The 20,411-nt window shown below is 32.2% G+C and overlaps 2 protein-coding genes across 2 annotated transcripts in view; both read left to right on the forward strand.

Moving 5' to 3' along the window:
- Nucleotides 1-1,698, forward strand: part of LOC108905342 (cholinesterase 1-like) — an 83,957-nt gene extending 82,259 nt beyond the window's left edge. The window contains exon 9 of the mRNA XM_023454636.1: nucleotides 1,459-1,698. Coding sequence (XP_023310404.1) covers nucleotides 1,459-1,639 — 181 coding nt within the window. The 3' untranslated portion in view covers nucleotides 1,640-1,698. The remainder of the gene's footprint in view (nucleotides 1-1,458) is intronic.
- A 4,210-nt stretch (nucleotides 1,699-5,908) lies between these two features.
- Nucleotides 5,909-18,480, forward strand: LOC108905331 (cholinesterase-like). Its single transcript, XM_023454632.1, has 8 exons — nucleotides 5,909-6,022; nucleotides 9,679-9,816; nucleotides 11,910-12,056; nucleotides 12,405-12,564; nucleotides 17,054-17,430; nucleotides 17,526-17,712; nucleotides 17,778-17,945; nucleotides 18,389-18,480. Exons 1-7 carry the CDS (start codon nucleotides 5,963-5,965, stop codon nucleotides 17,885-17,887), a joined length of 1,179 nt encoding a protein of 392 aa, XP_023310400.1. The 5' UTR covers nucleotides 5,909-5,962; the 3' UTR covers nucleotides 17,888-17,945; nucleotides 18,389-18,480.
- Nucleotides 18,481-20,411: the final 1,931 nt, after the last annotated feature.

Consider the following 20,411-nt stretch of genomic DNA (forward strand, 5'->3'; position numbering starts at 1 on the left):
TTTTTTTTAAATTTGTATTTTTTTGCCAGCTATCCATTGCATCTATTTTCGGTGAGGTAGCATAAATAGCAACAATTTTATTCAAATTGTTTATAAGCGAAAAACGCACAATTTTTAATGCACAATTTGAGAATGTTAATGTCAAAAAACGGTGATATTTTTAATAGGGCGCTTAATTACGTCTTTAAGATTACAATGACGCTTTCACAATCATGTTTGGTTGAAAATTAACGCCTGTACAGAGGCTTAAAGTTCATAACTTTTGGAGCCTCCGTTATAAACAAATTGAATTGTGCGAAAATTATTGCACCTACAGCGTCCACTTTTGGCGCACTTTTAAAGTATGACAAAACCCTCAACTTTATAAAATTTTAACAATAAATGCGATAGTTATAAACAAATTAGAAAATGGGCACTTTTCTTGCTTTTTTGCAATAACTTTTTTGTTTATTAACCGATTTTAATTTAACAAGTCTCATTTTGTAGATAATTTTACTCCATACAAGCTGTCTGAGGGTCACTTTTCGCTAAAATTGATGGTTTTCCCTGCAAAGTGAAAAAAACTATTTTCCTCACTTATTTGTTTAAATAGAAAAGTTAGCTAATAAAAGTTTTTGACTCACGAGATGAGAGATGTCTTGCATTATGTTTCTTTAGACAATTTTAAGATAATCTCGCGGATAGGACTTTTTTCGAGTAAAAATTTAATTTGCTTGGCCTATTAGTAAATAATAGAGTTTGCGTCTAAGGCATTTTGGGGCCTAAACTTTTCACAATTTTCTCATTAGCAGACTCCCTTTTATCAATTACAATCAAGAGTGGCACTAATTATCTAAGTTCTATCATCTTCGTAGCCTTTCAAATTGGAACAGAAAATGAATACGTTTAAAACTTTAAGCCTTTATAAAATGAATATTATACTTATAAATTGATGAAATCAGAGCTCCAAGTGATGTTGATTGGGGCTACGTAGCCAAATTTTTTTTGTAAAAAGAAAATCTCAAGGCATTTTCCGAATAAACGCTTCCAAAAAAAAATCACGGCAAGTTAGAACCATCATGACCTTAACTGTGATCACCCTGTATATCTTTTCACAGTACTTATTAATTTTGTGAGAATTTTAATAGTGACATATTATTATGTAACGAGGAGAACGTTAAAATTGCAAATATTAATAAAATTCAAAAATACATATTTTTGTTTTCGATGTAGATATTATGTACCTATATCCTCCCATTTATCAAATGGATAGGTTATATTTTAGGACAACTAATGCATAATTACTTATGAGAGTTATTTTTTCATTATTTTTAAGGAGACATTTTTTTGTTGTTATGTGTCGTTGCAAAATTTCTTTTCTCAATTTTCTACTAAAACATATGTGATATGGGAACGTCCAATGTCAAAATCATGGCTAAGACAGAATATTGTACTTATATTTATTAATGTCACTTGTAGGAATCCAACTCCCGAAGCTGATCCACTATTTAACAATATTGTATGGCCAAAAGTAACTTCAGACAAGATCAGTTACTTGAATATTAACAGAACTCTTGAAGTGAAAACAAACCCCAGACAATACCAGAAGTACAAGACAATCGTGGACAAATATGCCCAAAGTCCTATGTATACTTACTAGTAATTTTATTGTATTTTATTGTATTTTGTTGTATTTTATTATATTTTATTGTATTTTGCTGTATTTTAATTATATGAGAAATAAATGATTTTACAACATCAATGAGAAAAAAATATGGTTGAATGTAATTTTTTAAAAATATCGTAGGGAATATGATCGTATTTCTATAGAACATGATCTCAAGGATATAAATATGAAAAAAAATGATAAGTTTAGCTTCTAAACAAAAGGACATATAGAAGTGGTAGGTGGTATGGTGGTATGTCAAAATATTTGACTGACTACATCAATGATGATAGTCATGTCTCAAGACTCTCCTCAAATTAAGTAATACCAATAGTACATCTTAAATTTTCGATTATGAAAAGATAAATTCAAAGTTAGAAGGTGTTTAATCGTACCTACTAATTAAAAATCATTAACTATTTCTAATAAAAGAAATTTACGACAAATAAATACATATGTTGACCATTCGATTTTCTAAACAAATACATATATTATAGTATATTATATATTAAGTATAGTAAAAATATAATATGGAAATAGCTCGATTTTTAAAATTATATATGCGGATAGAATCTAACAAATCAGATAATAACAATATGAATTTGGTTTGCCAACTTGAAAAACCAGCAACAATTTTTTATACCTAGTGCCGATGTGAAAATGTAATATGTTAAACAGCGGAGTTCTATTTCTATTTTTCCTGTCAATCATCGCATAATATAAAAATACACTGAATTATGGACTACACACGTCAATTAGTAGGTAGTGATGAAAATAGTGAAGTTCCTGAATTTGCTTTGAATCGAGACGAAAAAAATACTGGCATGTTCAGCATGAAAAATCTGTGTACATTTTCAGCCCAAAAAATGCAAATCTAACCTCAAAAATAATATTTTGTGTTTTTCCGTATTTTAGCCATACCTCGGCTCACCTAACACTAAATTTAACGATTTTTTTTTTAAATTAAAGTTTTTTTTTGGGCCTACAAAGTGATATTTTTTTCGAAACTCCCAGCCCAAAAGCAAAAATTTTATATGCATTTTAAAACTTGAAAAATTAATTTAAAAAAGTAAAAGTATGGTTGACTCGGAAAAAAATGTAATGTGTATTTTTGCTCAAAGTATTTCCCCTGAATTTTTTCAGATTTTTAAAATTGGTGGAACATGGTGAAATAAATAAGAAACTGCATTTTTCGATGTTTTTAGGCCTTTTTCGGCCTAATTCGCTACCAAGAGCCCTCTGACCCGCTAAAAATGCGGGTTTTTCTCCCTTTATTTATTGAAAAAAGTATTCTGAATGTTTTTCAGGTTTTTAAAGTCGATGGAACGTGAAAATTAACCACAATGACAACGATAAACCATTTTAAAGGGCAGGACTTATCGGAACTAATCATCGTTGGGATTTGCTTTTTCTTAATCTTTTACCTGGAAGATAATTTAGGTATCTTATAAGCTCTCAGGAATAGCGGAACGTCAAACAGCTAGTGTCGAATAATGTCAGATGGAATAAAAAAGCCATTTTTTTAAATAAAAATTCAATTATATTTTAAATAATAATTTTTTATAATTACAATGTAAATGTTGTTTATAAAAATAGAACACAGAGAAATCATTATGTATAATTTTACTATAGAAACTATTAGTACTTACTATGACACACATTTAATTTATTTATTTTAAATCATCATCACTGTCTTCATTAATGGTTGGTGTTACACCCTCTTCTTCAAAAATTTTAGTTAATATTTCAACAGGTCTTATAATTTTAGTTTTGTAACGCGCTTGAGATACATGAGAGCAACACTCTATTGTTCTCAATCTATTTGCACAGTTACAGCAATATCGAAAGGTTCTACTACATCCAATTGTATCTGGATTATAATTAATGTAACAATTTTAGGTTCTCCTAGATACATGATGAGATGGAACGTGAGCTTTAATTATATTTGGCGATTCTTTTAAATATTGCATGTTTATTTCGTTTTCTTCGTCTATCATTTATGCTAGGTAGGAAACAGCTTGTTGGAATTGGTAAGTACCAGTAAAAAAATTTTGGTATCTTCCTCGGTCAATTCTGGAAAATCCATTATTTCACTTGTTTTAATTTTTTTTGAAATGGAATTTTCCAGGAAGAATAAACACAATGATGAATTGGCAGATTCCACAATTAGTCAGCATAATACTACATTCATACATTTGATGGAATTTTTGTGTACTTAATAACAGTTCACCATATCAGTGTGAAATTTCACATATAATGTTATTTTTTCAAAATGTTCTGGACACAACTAATAACAATTCGGGTCCTTCAACTCCCACAGAGCGGCGTTGTCATTAACAACATCACAGGATATTGGTAGTGATCTACATCTCAAAAGATTTCTGAAAGGCGTTTCTAGGATGAGACCCTTTCAACCTAGGTATGAATTCGTGTGGGATCCGCAACAAGTTTTGTCATACTTGGAAAAGGGCTCTGACGACAACTTAAAGCAATCAGAAAAATTGGTCGTGTTATTAGCTTTGGCAACTGGCCACAGATTGCAAAATATTCCGTTGATAAACTGCAGTCATATAAAGTCATCGAACGCAGATGTTACCATTTTCATTTCAGATCTAACAAAGACGTCGGGACCTAAGCCATGCATAAAATTGCCATTTTTTTAACAAAATCTCAAATTATGCGTGGCTTCGTTAACTCAAAAAGTATGACAAGAAATATTTGACCTCCAGAATATGACTGGTTTTTTCTCACATACAAAAATCCACATCAACCTTATGTCGCTGTGAAAGAATACTTTACAAGCAGCTAGGGTAGATGTGTCGCTATTTAAGGCAAATTCTACTAGACACGCTTCGAGCTCTGCGGAAAGGAAAGATCTGTCCATCGACGATATTAGAAAAACTGCGGGTTGGAGTAAAAACTCGGAAGTATTTGCAAAGTTCAAAAATTATGTACAACTACCTGACCCTACAAATTCGTTTGTGACCAGCACCTTCAGTTTTTCCAGAATTTTCCAATTTTCCGGACAACTTTTCCAAATTTTCTTTCCCTAAAAACCTCATTCGCACTATTATGAACACAAAGAAATTAACCAAATAAGTCCAGCCGTTCTCAAGTGATGCGCTTACCGGTCCGGAGGTACGTTTTCGGGGTGAAATTTGGATTCAGCGCCCCAAAAAAACTCCGTTTTTTGCGACCGTGTCTGAAAAACCCTCGGAGACGAAGTTCAGCGCCAGGTTCCGGTGCACCAAGCGTTCGGGTGATCGTTTTCGACGTGAAATTCGGATTCAGCGCCAAAAAAAAACCCATAACGATTTTCGGTTCGTCTTTTTCGATTGTGTGAGGAAAATCCTCGGAGATGAGGTTCGCCTCCAGGTTCCGGTGCACCAGGTGTTCAGGGGGTTGTTTTCGACGTGAACTTTGGATTCAGCGCTCCAAAAACCGCCCCCACAATGATTTTCGGGTTGTTTTTGGCAATCTTGTCAGGAAAACTCTCGGAGACGACGTCCACGTCCAGGTTCCGGTGCACCAGGTGTTTGCGGATGCCATATTTGAATTCAGCGACCCAAAAAAGTCCCGGGCGCCGAGTTTCTCTCCTTCCCCGCGTGAATTTTGGGAGAGTCCCACGGAGATGACATTCATCGCCGTGGGTCAATTTGAACATCATAATCGTGATCAGCGACCTCGAAAACCCCCGGGAACCCGATTTGGACCAGTTCCGATCTTCCAAAAGCCGTCTCAAAAAATGCATTTTTTTAATGCATTTTTGGCTGCAGCAATGCAATTTCCGGTTTGTATAAGATACAAAGTAGATACATTTTTTACAAAAAATTTTTGGAAGCGAATGCAAAAAAAACGCATTTCGATCCGTCTTAGTGCAAAAAAATCCGAACTTTTGGCCTTTTTAGTGCTTCATTGCCTCGACTTATTGTAATATTAGTTAGATAAAACTTCGAAGGTACCATTTCATTTAGATAAACTTTACATATGCCATGACAATATTTTGCTGATGATTTGTGGGAAATTTGTTTTTGGTATGTATAGAAAATGTTTCAAAATTTGCCTAGTCACCGGTTTCTGTGTAATCCATGCAAATTGCAAATCAGTTAAAACCACTTTAATTTAAAGTGCTGATATAATAATTTTTCTATTGTCGTATGTTCTTTATAAAAAAATATTATTATAAAGATAAAACTACGAGTACCGCAAAAAATATGTGCAAAAGTCGAACACTTGAATTTTAACCGAATAAAAAATTACCAGTTCCAGATTCTATAAATTGAAAAGCATGTTCGTTATCGTTATTAGTTCGAAATCATGAAGTGCAACGGGCTGCTGCTACTGATTTTATGCGCAATAAGATCATCTGCAGCGGATGTAAGTAATTATTGGCTTACTTAAATATATCCATGTATTGTAAATTTGAAATGTCTTTCTGTACAAAATAGTTATTAATATTGTAACGTTGTTTATTATTTGTCCACGTGGACTAATAACTCCTTGGGATAATGGTTACAAAACCCAAGTACACTTAAAAAGATGCATCCAGCTAAGTTACAATCGGGTGCAGTGAGATCACAAGGTCGTGGGGTGTAGTACAAAGATATGAATGTGTATATACACTCTTAAACTATGAGGAAGGAACAAGATTTAAACAAAATATTGTTAAAATCGATTTAATACAATGTAAAGTTAGTGAATTGTTAAATTTTACAAAAAAAAAATATAACAGCAATTTTTTATCAAATTACAATCAGGTTTAATTTTAAAATGTCCGACAACAGATGACACATCAGATTGCCTTTCGATTCGATATCTCTACTTGACTATACGGTTTAAAAAAGCAACAATAATGGTGTGGAGATCACTTCTGACAAGATTTGGGTAGAATAGATGGGTCTTATTCTGGCTAGTTTGTCCGGAATCTAAGGGGGTGTTGACGTTATGGTCATCCGTCAGATGGAGATGGCCAGTTGGTTATCGGGTGACAGACTCCATGACAACCTCATCCCAAAGATGGTGATGGTTAGAAGCCCTGGATCCAATAATATGTTGTCTTGGTCAGAAGATCCGTGGTGTGGTGATGTGTTGCAATTTTGGAAAACAGAGAATAAAAATATAAGCAAGTAGGATATTTACAACGGATGAGTGTTAGAAAATACTCAGTCTGGTTGTCGGTGATTATGAGATAAAATGTAATATAAAATTCGTTAAATTTAATATTTACAATTAATGTTAAATTTAATATTTACAATTAATGTTAAATTTAATTATTTTAATACTATTGTTATAATTAGTACGATGAAATCTAAACTAAGGATGGTGAAAAGTTAACTGAATTTATACTAACGGGGAAAAAAGAATCTACAGTATTTGAGAATCTATGCAATAATTAATTCAAAATCTTTCAAATATTTTAAAACGAACAGTTTACATATCGAAATTGTTAACAAGAATTTACTAAATAAATTTACACAAAAGATAAATCGAAGACAACCAGATCGTATCGTGGATATCTAAATTTATAGCAAAAATAAAAAGAAAACAGCCCATGTAATAGTAAAATAGGAATCAGATTTTCTTTTCTTTATCTGACCTTTTCAATATGGTGTGTATGAAAATGTGGTATAATAAATTATATTCAGGTAAAAGATATAAGATAAAATTTTGCGACAGCTTGAATTAAAAACTTATAATCAAAAAAAAAACAGAAACAGAAGATAAAATGCATTTAATGCAGTTTTACATCCCTGACATTAATACGACTACAAAAAAGGTGGTCACAAGAACTGATGAAGTAAGCTGCCTTTATTAAAAAAAAACAATAAAAGAAACTTACCTCAATCAATTCCTTAGGATCGTGTGCCAACCATTTCCGATCCAGACTGTGTAATTTGCCAGGGGCCCAGAGAAAACTCTGCAAGTCTGCGAATAAATCGGAAGTTCAACCACCCTTTGTGCAATCGTCAAAAATCAGGCGATGTCCCGATCAAATAATCTGAAAGCACAAAAAACAACAGAACGGGTTCTCAAACTTGACTAAACGAAGAGATAACAAAGCCAAGACACCTCGTGGATCTTTTTCTCGCCACGTGCCCTTGACCAAAATGGAGGCCAAAGTGGACCTACATTAAATAAATAAGATTACAAGCGTTAGCAAAATATTAAAAAGCAAGGCAAATACTAAACAGTTAATTAAAAGGAAAGAAACCACATTTACATATCAAATTGAAAATGTTCTGAATTCTTCCACGATAAAAATTTAATGGGTCTCGCGAAATACGATCTGCTCGGTTCGATGACAATTTTTCAAGAGAGCGAGAGTGTAGGCCGTCACCTCTTATAACGAGCGTTCAAATAAAAACGTGGTCAAGTTGGTTCTGAAAATTTGGACGTAGGGCGTAGCGTATAGCAAATGAACTTAAAGGTCATCTGTCAAAGCGCTATATCGCCGCTATCAATTTGAATATTTTCGTTTTAAAAAGCGTTTAAAATGGTGTTTTCTCAAGAACAAAAAGTGTTTATCATAGAGTCCTACTTTAGAAATGGACGCAAGATTGATGGAATATGGAAGTATTCTATTGAGGAATGTTTCATAGAATTTCAAAATCAATTTCCCGGCGTTGTTGAGTACAAAATTTTTCAAAGTGCAGTTCAGCGTTGTGTTAATGTTTTTCGTGAAACGGGCAGTGTAACAAGAAAAGAAGGAAGCGGCCGACCTAAAAAGCGGACTGAAGAATTAAAAGAAAATGTCCAACAAATAATGGAAAATGCGCCAAGAACTTCTGTACGTGTTTTATCACAAATGGTGGGAGTATCAGTCGGTACCTGCCACACAGTGTTAAAAAAAGATTTGCGTTTGTTCTCCTATCGTTTAACTTGTCAGCAAGAACTTCATGAAGTTGATTTTCCGCGACGGGCTGTATTTTGTGAATGGTTTTTAAACAACTACGGTGAACTTCATAATATCACCTTTTTTTCTGATGAAGCCTGGTTTCATTTAAGTGGTTACGTAAACTCACAGAATATGAGAATGTGGTCTTCTGAAAAACCAGATAACTTTTTTGTCGAGGGCCCTCTACACGCTCAAAAAATTGGAGTTTGGTGTGCTCTCAATCGAAGGAGGATTTATGGACCTATTTTTTTTAATGGTACTCTTACTGCGCAAAGGTATAGAGAAGAAATTATCGCTCCTTTTGTTAACCAGCTGGAAGAAAACGAAATTACAAACTTTTACTTTCAACAAGATGGCGCAAGGGCACATACGGCAGGCGAGACGATGAATATGTTGAGGGAAGTTTTCCAAAATCGACTAATAAGTCTCAATGCTGAACATGAATTTCCACCGAGGTCATGTGATATTACGCCGTGTGATTTCTTTTTGTGGCCTTACCTTAAAAACACTATTTTTGAACTGCCTATTCCTGATTTAAACCATCTGCAGGCTCGACTTATAGACAAGATTCGTGAAATTAACAATACCCCGAGCATCTTAGAAAATGTCTTTAATTCTTTGAGGAACAGGTGTGAAAAGTGCTTGGAACAAGGAGGGGGACACTTTCAGCAGCTGCTTTAATTTATTGTTATAACAAGGAGGGGGACACTTTCCGCAGCTCCTTTAATTGTTTGTTATTGTTATCACGATTATTCTTTAAAATAAAGTTATATAGTCATTAACGTTATTGAAACTGACAGCTGCTATACAGCTCGTTGAGAAATGAGGTTAAGTTGGTCGCTATAAGCTACTCCCTACGTCCAATGTGTCAGAGCCAACTTCGACCACGTTTTTATTTGAACGCTCGTTACAATTCCAGTAGTACCGCGCCATCTACGTTAGATGCGGGACGGGTTCCCCAATACGGTCGTTCACGAATGTTAGTGTGGGATAATTTGGAGTAAATATAGATGTTATATTAAAAGGGACATTAGACAGTGTGAATAAAATAAATGAAACGAAATTAATAAAAATTTCGTTACAATATCTATGTACCTAGTTAAAGTACCACAAATATAACATATTTCTTCATAAATAGGTAGATGACCCGACACTTGTCACTTTACCAGAGGGCCAAATAAGAGGTCAAGCCCTGCGGTCTCCAAACGACAATGTTTATTACGCATTTCAAGAAGTACCGTATGCAGCTCCACCTGTAGGCGCATTAAGATTTCAAGTAAGGATGAAAACGTATTGTTATGTTTTATTGATTTAGAAATTTTGAATATAATTTTATCGGTACCGATACGAAACAGTATCGAATTAATACAAAGTCTGATATGAGATATATTTAAAATAGTCAAAAGCAGGATATGTCCTACTATCATAGACTTAAATGAAGGATATATATCGATAATATAAGTAATAAAATTTGTAAATGATTGAAATTTCACAACAAAACGTCAAAGCTGTCAAAGTTATAACTAAATTTGAATTTGTATATTCAATAAATTATGTAAATGCACTCATATTGTACAATTATGTTGCACAGAACATTAAAGAACAATGCTACAATGTTAAAAGTCAAATATAAGTTCTGGCATGAGGACATTTAATCATTATAGTGAAATTTTGACAAGACATTGACGTTACGTTAGGTATTTCACATATATTTTTGATCCATGCAATAAAACTGATATGGAAATAAAGCATAGTGTACCTGGAGGTAGAATATGTGTGTGGAATCAAACCTATGCATTGGTGAAAACATTTTAAGTAGCATATAAATCTTGACAGTTATTGTTCCGTTAAAATCTTGTAAATTTGTTAATATAAATGTGCATCTAGACTGCAAAATCATGTGTGCAGTATGTAAGAGACCATCATCATTCCATATAATGTGTTTAAACTCCAACCAAAGGTCAATTTATTGCGTAGTCTGTAAAATGATTGTCGGAGCGGAGTGCTAAAAACTTTATTTCGTTTATATCTGAAAAAACGAATAAAGACTGTGTAAAAGGTGTTTAATATATAGTACTAAAGGCATATAAAGGACAGACATGCTGAGAATTTGTCCATGTATCAAAATTAAAGTGAATTTTGTAAAAATATGTAACATTTTGACATAACGTTCAACTTAACCTAGAAAGGTGTAATTAGTGTCAAAAGACGCAGAAAATGCAAAGAATCTGAAAATGAAAAGTTCATGCATCACAAGTCCATTAAAAAGTCAGTTTTTGCAAAAATAAAATTCCAAAAATTTGTTTGTTATGTTGTCACAGTAAATTTCAATTGTTTTGCACATTCTATAAAACCAATATCCGGGCTCAAGGTAGCCAGTCTCTCATGTTTACCTGTAGCAGCAACATCGTAAGTTTTCCTCCTTAAAAACAAGTGCTATCGATTATTATCAACAAATCATTAAAAATCAGTATACTCTCGCAGCCATTTTTGTGAATAAATGGCATAACAAAACTAGACAGTCAAAAGTCCGAAGGTTACAATACTGGAAGTGACATTAACCCGAAAATACGTTCAGCAGTCTCTACAAGCAATTAATAAAACAACAACAAATTGATACGAGGTGAATTTGTAAAAATTAAAAAAAAAGATGACGTAAGTGTAATTTTAAAGATATAGTGTAGTGTTGTTTTCACTTGGAAAAGTTCCTGTGGCATCACAAAGGATACTTCGGGAGTTTCCGCTGCGAGACGTCAAACCAACGAGGTAATACTGGAACAGCGCGACTACATGCAGCAGATTTCGCAACACAGCGTAGTTACATACTGATGGAAAAGTCAAAAAGAAATATTTCACTGTAAGTGTCGACATGTAATAAGCAAATTTGCAAATTTAATAAACAAAGAGCTATATAGCAAAATTTTAATTGAACTACAGACAGTAGAGATACACTCATGCACTATTGTAGTATAAATATAAAAGGGAAATTTGTTATTTAATAATTTAGTATAAGCATTACAACAATTATTGTACATTGTGACAAAACCATAACCTGCCAAATTCTGTTAATATATTGAAATTTGTTAAATTAAATAAGTACATCTTTTATTTAAGAAATTAGAAAATAATCTCAACAGATTCAAAATTAAATTCAAAATATATCAGGATATAAAACTAAACATAGGAACCCACACACTGAGAGAGTCACAATCAATTAACAACACAAAAATAAAAGTAAAAAGGCGCCCAGCATAATTATATTTCAAACAAATATAAAAAATTATAAAGTCAACCATAATCTAATATCAAATAATCATAATAGTATATACTCTTTTACTTTTTACTTTTAACGTTTCAATTCACTTTTAGGCACCAGTAGCGCTAGCTAAATGGGAAGGAATATTAAACACAACGAAAAATGAAAAAATTTGTTACCAAGGTGGAGACGTCTACATACCGATTCCCGAATTAAATCCAACGGAAGACTGTTTGTACTTGAATGTTTACACTCCTCTGGTAAGATGGAAGATAGTTACAATAATTAGCTGATACTGTAGTCATTTAAATATCAACAATTTTGGACATTGATATCACACTATTTTTGCTGATGTCTATCACTATTACTATTATTTGGTTAAATTCAAAGAAAAAAATAAAACATGAATAATTATAAGCTTAAGGAGCGGTGCATTCGTGGCCAAAAACATTTATTTTTTATTTACATGATAATAAAGCTATGTAAAAATGTGATTGATGCAGGTGTAGGTAGCTTCAGTAAAATTATACTCCTTTAAATATTAAAGTTGTAGTTACTTTACAATTATTTTTCAGATATCGTAATTACCTATGCATATTTTCTTATAGAAACCTGGACAAACTTCACAAACCCCATTACCGGTGTTAATATGGATACACGGAGGTGGATTTGAAACTGGAACTGGTGCTATTCAGATATTCAAACCTGGATTCGTCATTGACCATGATATTGTTGTTGTCACCATAAACTACCGTGTAGTAGCTCTAGGTAACTAATAAATATGAAACGCTTTTAATAAAAAAAATAACAATAATGACATTATCACTATTTTACATTAGTTAGGACCGTTAAAAGAACATTTGTAGAGCTAAAAGTTTAGAGATAATGATACAACTGAAGTAGTGCAAAATTGGTCAAGTACGTTTTTCGAAAAGAATATCCCAAGCAGGAGGACCATGTCGGTAAATAAGACGAACGGTTTCTATAAGCATTATTATATATTTATCAATTTATTTATTTATAATATACATATTTTAGTATAATTGGTCATTTTACAAAAAAAATATAAAAAAATTGGGGATATGACAATTTTAAGATATTAACAAGTAATATAAAATATAGATGTAATAGCACTTTTCATTTTTTTTTACTGAAGACTAAAAACGAAATTAAAAAGAAAATTAAACAAATTCTGGACTTATTTCAAGAAGAAAAAATAATTATACAATAATTTCCAACTGACATAATAAACTCTTATATATATATACAGGGTGTTAATGAATAGGTNAGGGTGAAAATTTAGAACTGTATGTATTTTTCAATGCTGAATCATGAAAAAATAAAAACAGAAAATTTTGTCCAAAAAAAAAAAAAAAAATTTTGGGGTGGACCACCCTTAACATTTAGGGGTATCAAAAATAGATGTTGGCCGATTCTCAGACCTACTCAATATGCTCACAAAATTTCATGAGAATCGGTCAAGCCGTTTCGGAGGAGTACGGGAACGAACATTGTGACACGAGAATTTTATATATATTAAGATATTAAACACGTGATTATATGTTTGTGTTTGCAAAACTCTTTCCAAAGTTGTTTAAGTCTCCAATCGAAAATTGTTCTTAACCTTTGGAAAACATCTAAATTCAGCTCAATATATAGTTTTCGAGATACAGTATTGAAATTTTAAAAAATCACCATTTCTGAAATATTTTCTAGTAGTTATAGAATTATCAAAATGTTCAGTAGCGTTCAATTTCTGAGGATTTTAGTGTAAGTAATCCCCAGTATCTCCGCCACTGGCTCACGTATTTATACCCGAATTTAGCAGATACAAACTTGACGTAAGTAACTATATAGACCGGTGGCAATCATATACAGGGTGTCTCATAATTAGTGTCCAACAATTTACCACTTGATTCTAGTGCCAAAAATAAGAATATTTTTTCATATAAATATGGGTCAAGAAATGCTTTCTAAGGGAGCTACGCCCCCCTAAATGGGGCATCAAAAAATTAATTTTATTAAATATTCCCGAAACGGGTTGGAAAGAAATTATAAATTTTGACACCATGAACGCTTATTAAAAGTCGAAATAAATCATAAAATTTTTCAAAAATTGGGGGTGGTCGTCGGCTAAAATTAGCCCCTATTTTTTTGCTTGTCGAAATATTCAAATTCAAATGCCAACATATGATATATCTTCATTTCTTTTACAAAAAAAGTACTCTTTATTTATTTCGATAAAATGCTCCATTTCCGAGAAAAACGGAACTAACCATTTCATTACATACCTTAATAAAATTCAAAAAAATGTTCTTGAATAGCTAAAATGGGTACATCTACCATTATGAATTTTAATGTCATCATATCATTATACATTATCATCTCAATATTTATTTCTTTATTTATTTATTTATTTTGGATACACCATTCCACAGAAACAAAATTCCAGTTACGAAATGGGAGTACAAAGAATAATTACAATATAGAGAAATACAAAATGAAAAAAGAGATTAAACCTGTATAATAAGTAAATATAAGACAAACATGTGACAAATAACATGGAGAAGACAGAAAGATACGCAGTATAAGTAATATACAAACAACCTATTAATAACACATTTATATTTGGTTAATTTAGGTCATGCTCAAAATATGTATACTTGGTGTTTTCTTTAATTTCATTTATGGTACAATTAAATACATCTACAATATGTGCAATTTTTGTATAGTTTGAACATGTCTGAAACAATGGAGAAGCTTTTAGGAGATTTGTGCGAGGGATAGGCAAACAGAAGGTTGCAAGAGAACGCGAAGTTAACCTAGGCACATTAAAGTTAATTATATCTATGGACAATCAATGTTGTTTTGGATTATCTTATGCAAAAAAATGATCGAGTGCATTGATCTTTTAGATCGCAAAGAATTCACGCCAAAGTGATTTAACAGAAGGTTCTGAGGAAAATTAATGGGGGTAATACGAATTTTCTATATAAAATAAGTACTTTAAAAACTTATTTTGTATGTTCTCCAAATTATTTATATGAACTGTATAGAGCGGGTTCCACACAATAGATGCATATTCCAAACCTCACAAACGAATTATATAAAATAAATAATGTACTATCCAAGAAATCTCTACCATTTCGAATAACGAACCCTAAATTTTTGTATGAGGTCTTCAAAATCCTATCAATATGTTCAACAAACGAAAGCTTACAATCAAATACAATCCCTAAATCTTTGATGAGGGTGGGCCATCATTAATGTGGTAACCAAAGCTCAATGGGTGTATTTGTCTACTAAATGACATAACATTACATTTTTTGCATATTGCAACATCCTGTATACCACAAGGAAACTTGCTATTCCGTTTTATTCTTAATGACATAGATTACAAATATACGTGAAATTTTTATTATGGAATTATATAAAATAAAATCGAAAGTATACAAGGCTGAAATTTTTATGTACCTACCTTGAATAAACCCGTCATTGCAGTGTCATTTATTTACCAATACCGAGAACGAACAGTTTAAATGTTCTCTATATAGTATATTTAATAGTAAGTTAGACTTATAGTTAGATAATTTTAACCGACATTTTTCAAATATTGATTCATTAAAACATCTAGTACTTTTTTATTTATTAATTTTATTATTTAATTTTCCACATTTTTATATTTGCTCTCTAATTTTTTGTTATTTATTTCTTTTTTATAACTTTTTATGTTTTTTTCATTGTATCCTCAACATAATATTATACAGGGTGTCCGGCAAGTCGTTACAATAATTTTAGGAGGTGATAGAATACGTGATTTCGAGTCGATTAAAACAAACACACCTATATACCAAGTGTTACAATATTTGTGATAATTAATTTTATAATATTTTTTTATTTAACCGTGCTTTTCTACAATTATTGAAGTGTAGAAGAAAAACAAACCTTTTTATAACAAAACTTTCTATACCTTTTTTAATGGAAATAAATGGATTATTTAATTTATTTAACCAATGAAATCCAAAGTGGCTTCGTTACCTACCTAGAACTTCATAAACATGGTATTTCTACTTTGTAAAAGCGAAAAGTCAAATTTAAACGTGGATTTTATTTAAACTTTTGTGTGTGTAGGTTTATTCAGATATTATTAAAAACTTACCTAAGCAATGCTCTTTCAGTTCTTAGGAAAAGTTTCTTGATAAACATTCAAAAAATTAGGGAAATTAATCTTAACACGTTTAAGTATGCAGGGAGCGCATTCGCCAAAATAGAGGACAGCTGTTTAGTATGTAATAAAAATGGTTTAAGAAATGCAGACATTTGCTAACAAGAACGCAACTCTTTNGAAATAAATATTTAGCTTTTTAAATCCTCCGGTATTTTAATAACTTCGATATTTTGTAAAGAGTTGCGTTCTTGTTAGCAAATGTCTGCATTTCTTAAACCATTTTTATTACATACTAAACAGCTGTCCTCTATTTTGGCGAATGCGCTCCCTGCATACTTAAACGTGTTAAGATTAATTTCCCTAATTTTTTGAATGTTTATCAAGAAACTTTTCCTAAGAACTAAAAGAGCATTGCTTAGGTAAGTTTTTAATAATATCTGAATAAACCTACACACACAAAAGTTTAAATAAAATCCACATTTAAATTTAACTCTTCGCTTTTACAAAGTAGAAATACCATGTTTATGAAGTTCTAGGTAGGTAACGAAGCCACTTTGGATTTCATTGGTTAAATAAATTAAATAATCCATTTATTTCCATTAAAATAGGTATAGAAAGTTTTGTTATAAAAAGGCTTGTTTTTCTTCTACACTTCAATAATTGTAGAAAAGCGCGGTTGAATTAAAAAATATTAAAAAATTATTAATCACAAGTATTGTAATACTTGGTATATAGGTATGTTTGTTTTAATCGACTCGAAATCACGTATTCTATCACGTCCTAAAATTATTGTAACGACTTGCCGGACACCCTGTATACATTGTTTTCGATATTAACTTTTAATTTTTTACCTATATTTTTACCATGTATTTGTATTTCTTCTTATCCTTAAACTTGGAGCGTATTCCTCATACGTTATAAACAAAGATAAAATAAAATAATAATAACATTTAATACCCCTCGAAAACAATATCAGCCTCTGGAACAAATAGTAATTACAAAATAACAGGTAATGATATTAATACTCACTCTTAAAATTCTGATAATCTTATTCTCAATTTATTCTAGTCTCAATTCATATTCTTTCAGGATTTCTGACAACAGAAGACGGAGTCATACCAGGAAACTTAGGATTAAAAGATCAACATTTTGCCTTCCAGTGGGTTAAAAATAATATCCATTTATTTGGTGGGGACCCCGAAAAAATTACGATATCTGGTGAGAGTGCCGGAGGGGCATCTGTGGGATTACAGTTAGTAAGTCAACGAAATAAAGGCTTATTCAGAGGTGCTATTTTACAAAGTGGTACCTCAGTAGCACAGTGGGCACATCAAAACTATGCAAGATTCTACGCTTTCGAATTAGCTCGAAGTTTGGACCCAAGTTTCACTTCGGATAATTCAACGGAATTACTAGAACTGTTGCAAAGCTTTCCTGCTTCAAACATAAACAACAACACAGTTACTGTAAGTTGAATGAATGCATTTTTTATATAGATTGGTAATGAGTAAGAAGTTAAAAACTAAATATAGATCATACACTATAGCAAAAATTTTCATAGGCTGCTGTTGGAAAAGAGTCTGCGTTATTGGGAAGTTTAATATGGCTGCCTGTAATTGAGGAGGCTAGTCTAGATGGAGCACTCATCACGGGTTTATTTCATGAGGACATTAGAACAGGAAACATAAACCAAGTTCCCATAATCATTGGCTTTAACTCTGAGGAAGCACTATTGTTTTTGAATAGTGGTAAGATTACGAAAACTTATTGAAACGTATTATTATTTGCCACAAATGTCAACCGATATTTTAAGATCCTTCAGATGTTGAGGTGCGTGCGAAATATTTCGACAGTGATTTATCCAACCTTATTAGAAACCAGTTCAATATGACCAAAGAGAAACAAACTGACAGCTGGCACTAGACTGAGGCAAATTTACACCGACGGAACATTTGAAGACGATCCTGGGCAAGTAGTGAAGGTAACATCCATATATTTTTTAAGATGCTTTTCATGTATTTATTGAAATTGTTACTAGTTCAAAACAAAAAATTTCTCAATAATGAAAAAAATAGCTTATTAACCTTTCATGAAATCTGAACGGACACGTAACTAGACCTCGGAAATTGGATGGACTTGAGAAGAAGTCACAATTTTGTTATGTGGGGCACTGTCTTATTTTCTCATGTTTGAGAAATTGAAATGGCTGCCAGAAATTACACTAATTTTGTTTTACCATGTTCCGTTAAAGTGACTTCTAAAAAAGAAATAAAAATCACAACTTCAAATCGTTTTCTCAAACTATCTTCCAAAAAAAAAGAACTTGCTTTCACAATGTGTTGCTGCATATTAACGTTTCCAAGTTTAAAGAGCATACAAATAATTAAACCAAATAATCGATAACATAATAAAACCTTTGTTTAGTTTTTCAGTGACGACTTGTTCATAACCCCATCTATTAGGCATGCAAAGTTACAATCCAACTATTCCGACGTTTATATGTACCAGTTTTCATACAAAGGCAATATGGGAAGTGCGATGGATTTAGAAGTCGCAGGTAGTTTTCTAGATGCAAGCAATGTTAACAAATACCTATACCATGTAACGTTAGGACATAGAGAGCAATCGAGAAGGATTTTTTAAATATAGGCATATTTATTCCTCAGTCAAATAGTTGTCCCAGTTTTTCCTCATTTAATTGATATTTTCTATTAAAATAATCTTAACCATTTTTCCACGTACGTTTTAATATATAAATTTCTCCTAATCTACATCTTTTAATTATTCTTTTTCATGTTTTAAATGATGACAAGTTAGTATTATTGGATATTTGGTGATTTTAATATTTCCAACTACGTAATATACTTCTATAGGCGTTTTATCTGATAGATATGTAACTTCATTAGTTATAGAACTGAATAATGAAATACCTTCTATAATAAGATATTTTTCTAAGAATTTAGAGGATTGTTTAGTAAATTTAGCAGCGCAGAGCACACACGCACTAATTTCATGAGGACTTTGACGTTATCAATTATGGAGGGTCAGTAAATTAACCAAAATAATGTGCAAACTGTCAAAGCAAATATATGATATATATACATTGTATAATCAGGGTGTACATTAGTATATTTTACTGGATACATCATAGGGCAGGAGCCAGTGTATTGTGACAGATCAATCAAGTCTTAGAGCTGAATATACGAAGACGTGCTAGTGCAGTAGAGTAAAATTCGACTTGTGTTTAGTGACTGTTGTGCCAGTGGATATAATATTGTTTGGGTAAAATGTCGAGCTTATCAGATTACGTACCTGCTAAACGCGTGAAAAGATGTGCGCTGTCTCAGAATGAGAAGATTATTATATTAAATGTATTTAATGCATTGAAACACCAAAATCCTACCAACAGTGTTGACGACATCGTGGAAAAGTGTTCCAAAATGACAGGGATTGGAAAATCGACTATCTACAGACTTTTAAAGGAAACAAAAAATGAACAAGATACTGTAAATCCCCCAAAATCATCTACAGGGAGGTCAAAAGTCGTTATAGATGATTTCTTCAAAAATGTCATTCGCAGAAAAGTACACTCATTTTATTTTAAAAAAGAAATACCAACGCTAAACAAAATTTTAAGTGAACTTTCAGAGGACAACGATTTGCCAAAAATCAGTAGAAGCAAATTATGGGCCGTCTTACGAGAGTTGAATTTTTGCTGGGAAAAGCAGAACAGGAAGTCAGTTCTTATCGATAAAGATGAAATTATTTGTTGGCGAAGATCCTACTTAAGATCAATTAGAAAATTCCGTGACGAAGGGAGGAATATTTATTATCTAGACGAAACTTGGGTCAACGAGGGATATACTGTAACAAAAGTATGGCAAGATAAAAATGTAAAAAGTTTTCGACAAGCATTTTTGGATGGACTTTCAACAGGGTTCAAGGCACCTTCAGGTAAAGGGCGAAGATTAATAGTGACACATATAGGTAGTGCCAGTGGTTTTGTAGATGGCGGTTTACTTTTATTTGAATCTAAAAATACAGGTGACTATCACGAAGACATGAACGCAGATGTTTTCGAAGAGTATTTTACACAGATGTTGGATCTTATTCCTCCGGGGTCTGTAATTGTCATGGATAATGCCAGTTACCATTCACGGCAGACCGAGCGGACGCCTACGACTGCTTGGAGGAAAGCCGATATAATTCAATGGTTATCCGGAAAAAACATTTCTTTTGAAACAAATATGGTGAAAAAGGAACTTTTGACACTTGTCAATCTTAATAAAGATCAGAAAAAATATGTTATCGATGAAATGGCAACAAATCGCCAAATAACGGTACTACGGTTACCACCTTATCACTGTGAACTTAACCCAATCGAATTAGTCTGGGCGCAGGTAAAAGGAGATGTAGCGCGAAATAATACGACGTTTAAATTAAGTGA

This window comes from Anoplophora glabripennis, unplaced genomic scaffold, assembly GCF_000390285.2.
Source record: "Anoplophora glabripennis isolate ALB-LARVAE unplaced genomic scaffold, Agla_2.0 scaffold328, whole genome shotgun sequence".
NCBI classification, from domain to species: domain Eukaryota; kingdom Metazoa; phylum Arthropoda; class Insecta; order Coleoptera; family Cerambycidae; genus Anoplophora; species Anoplophora glabripennis.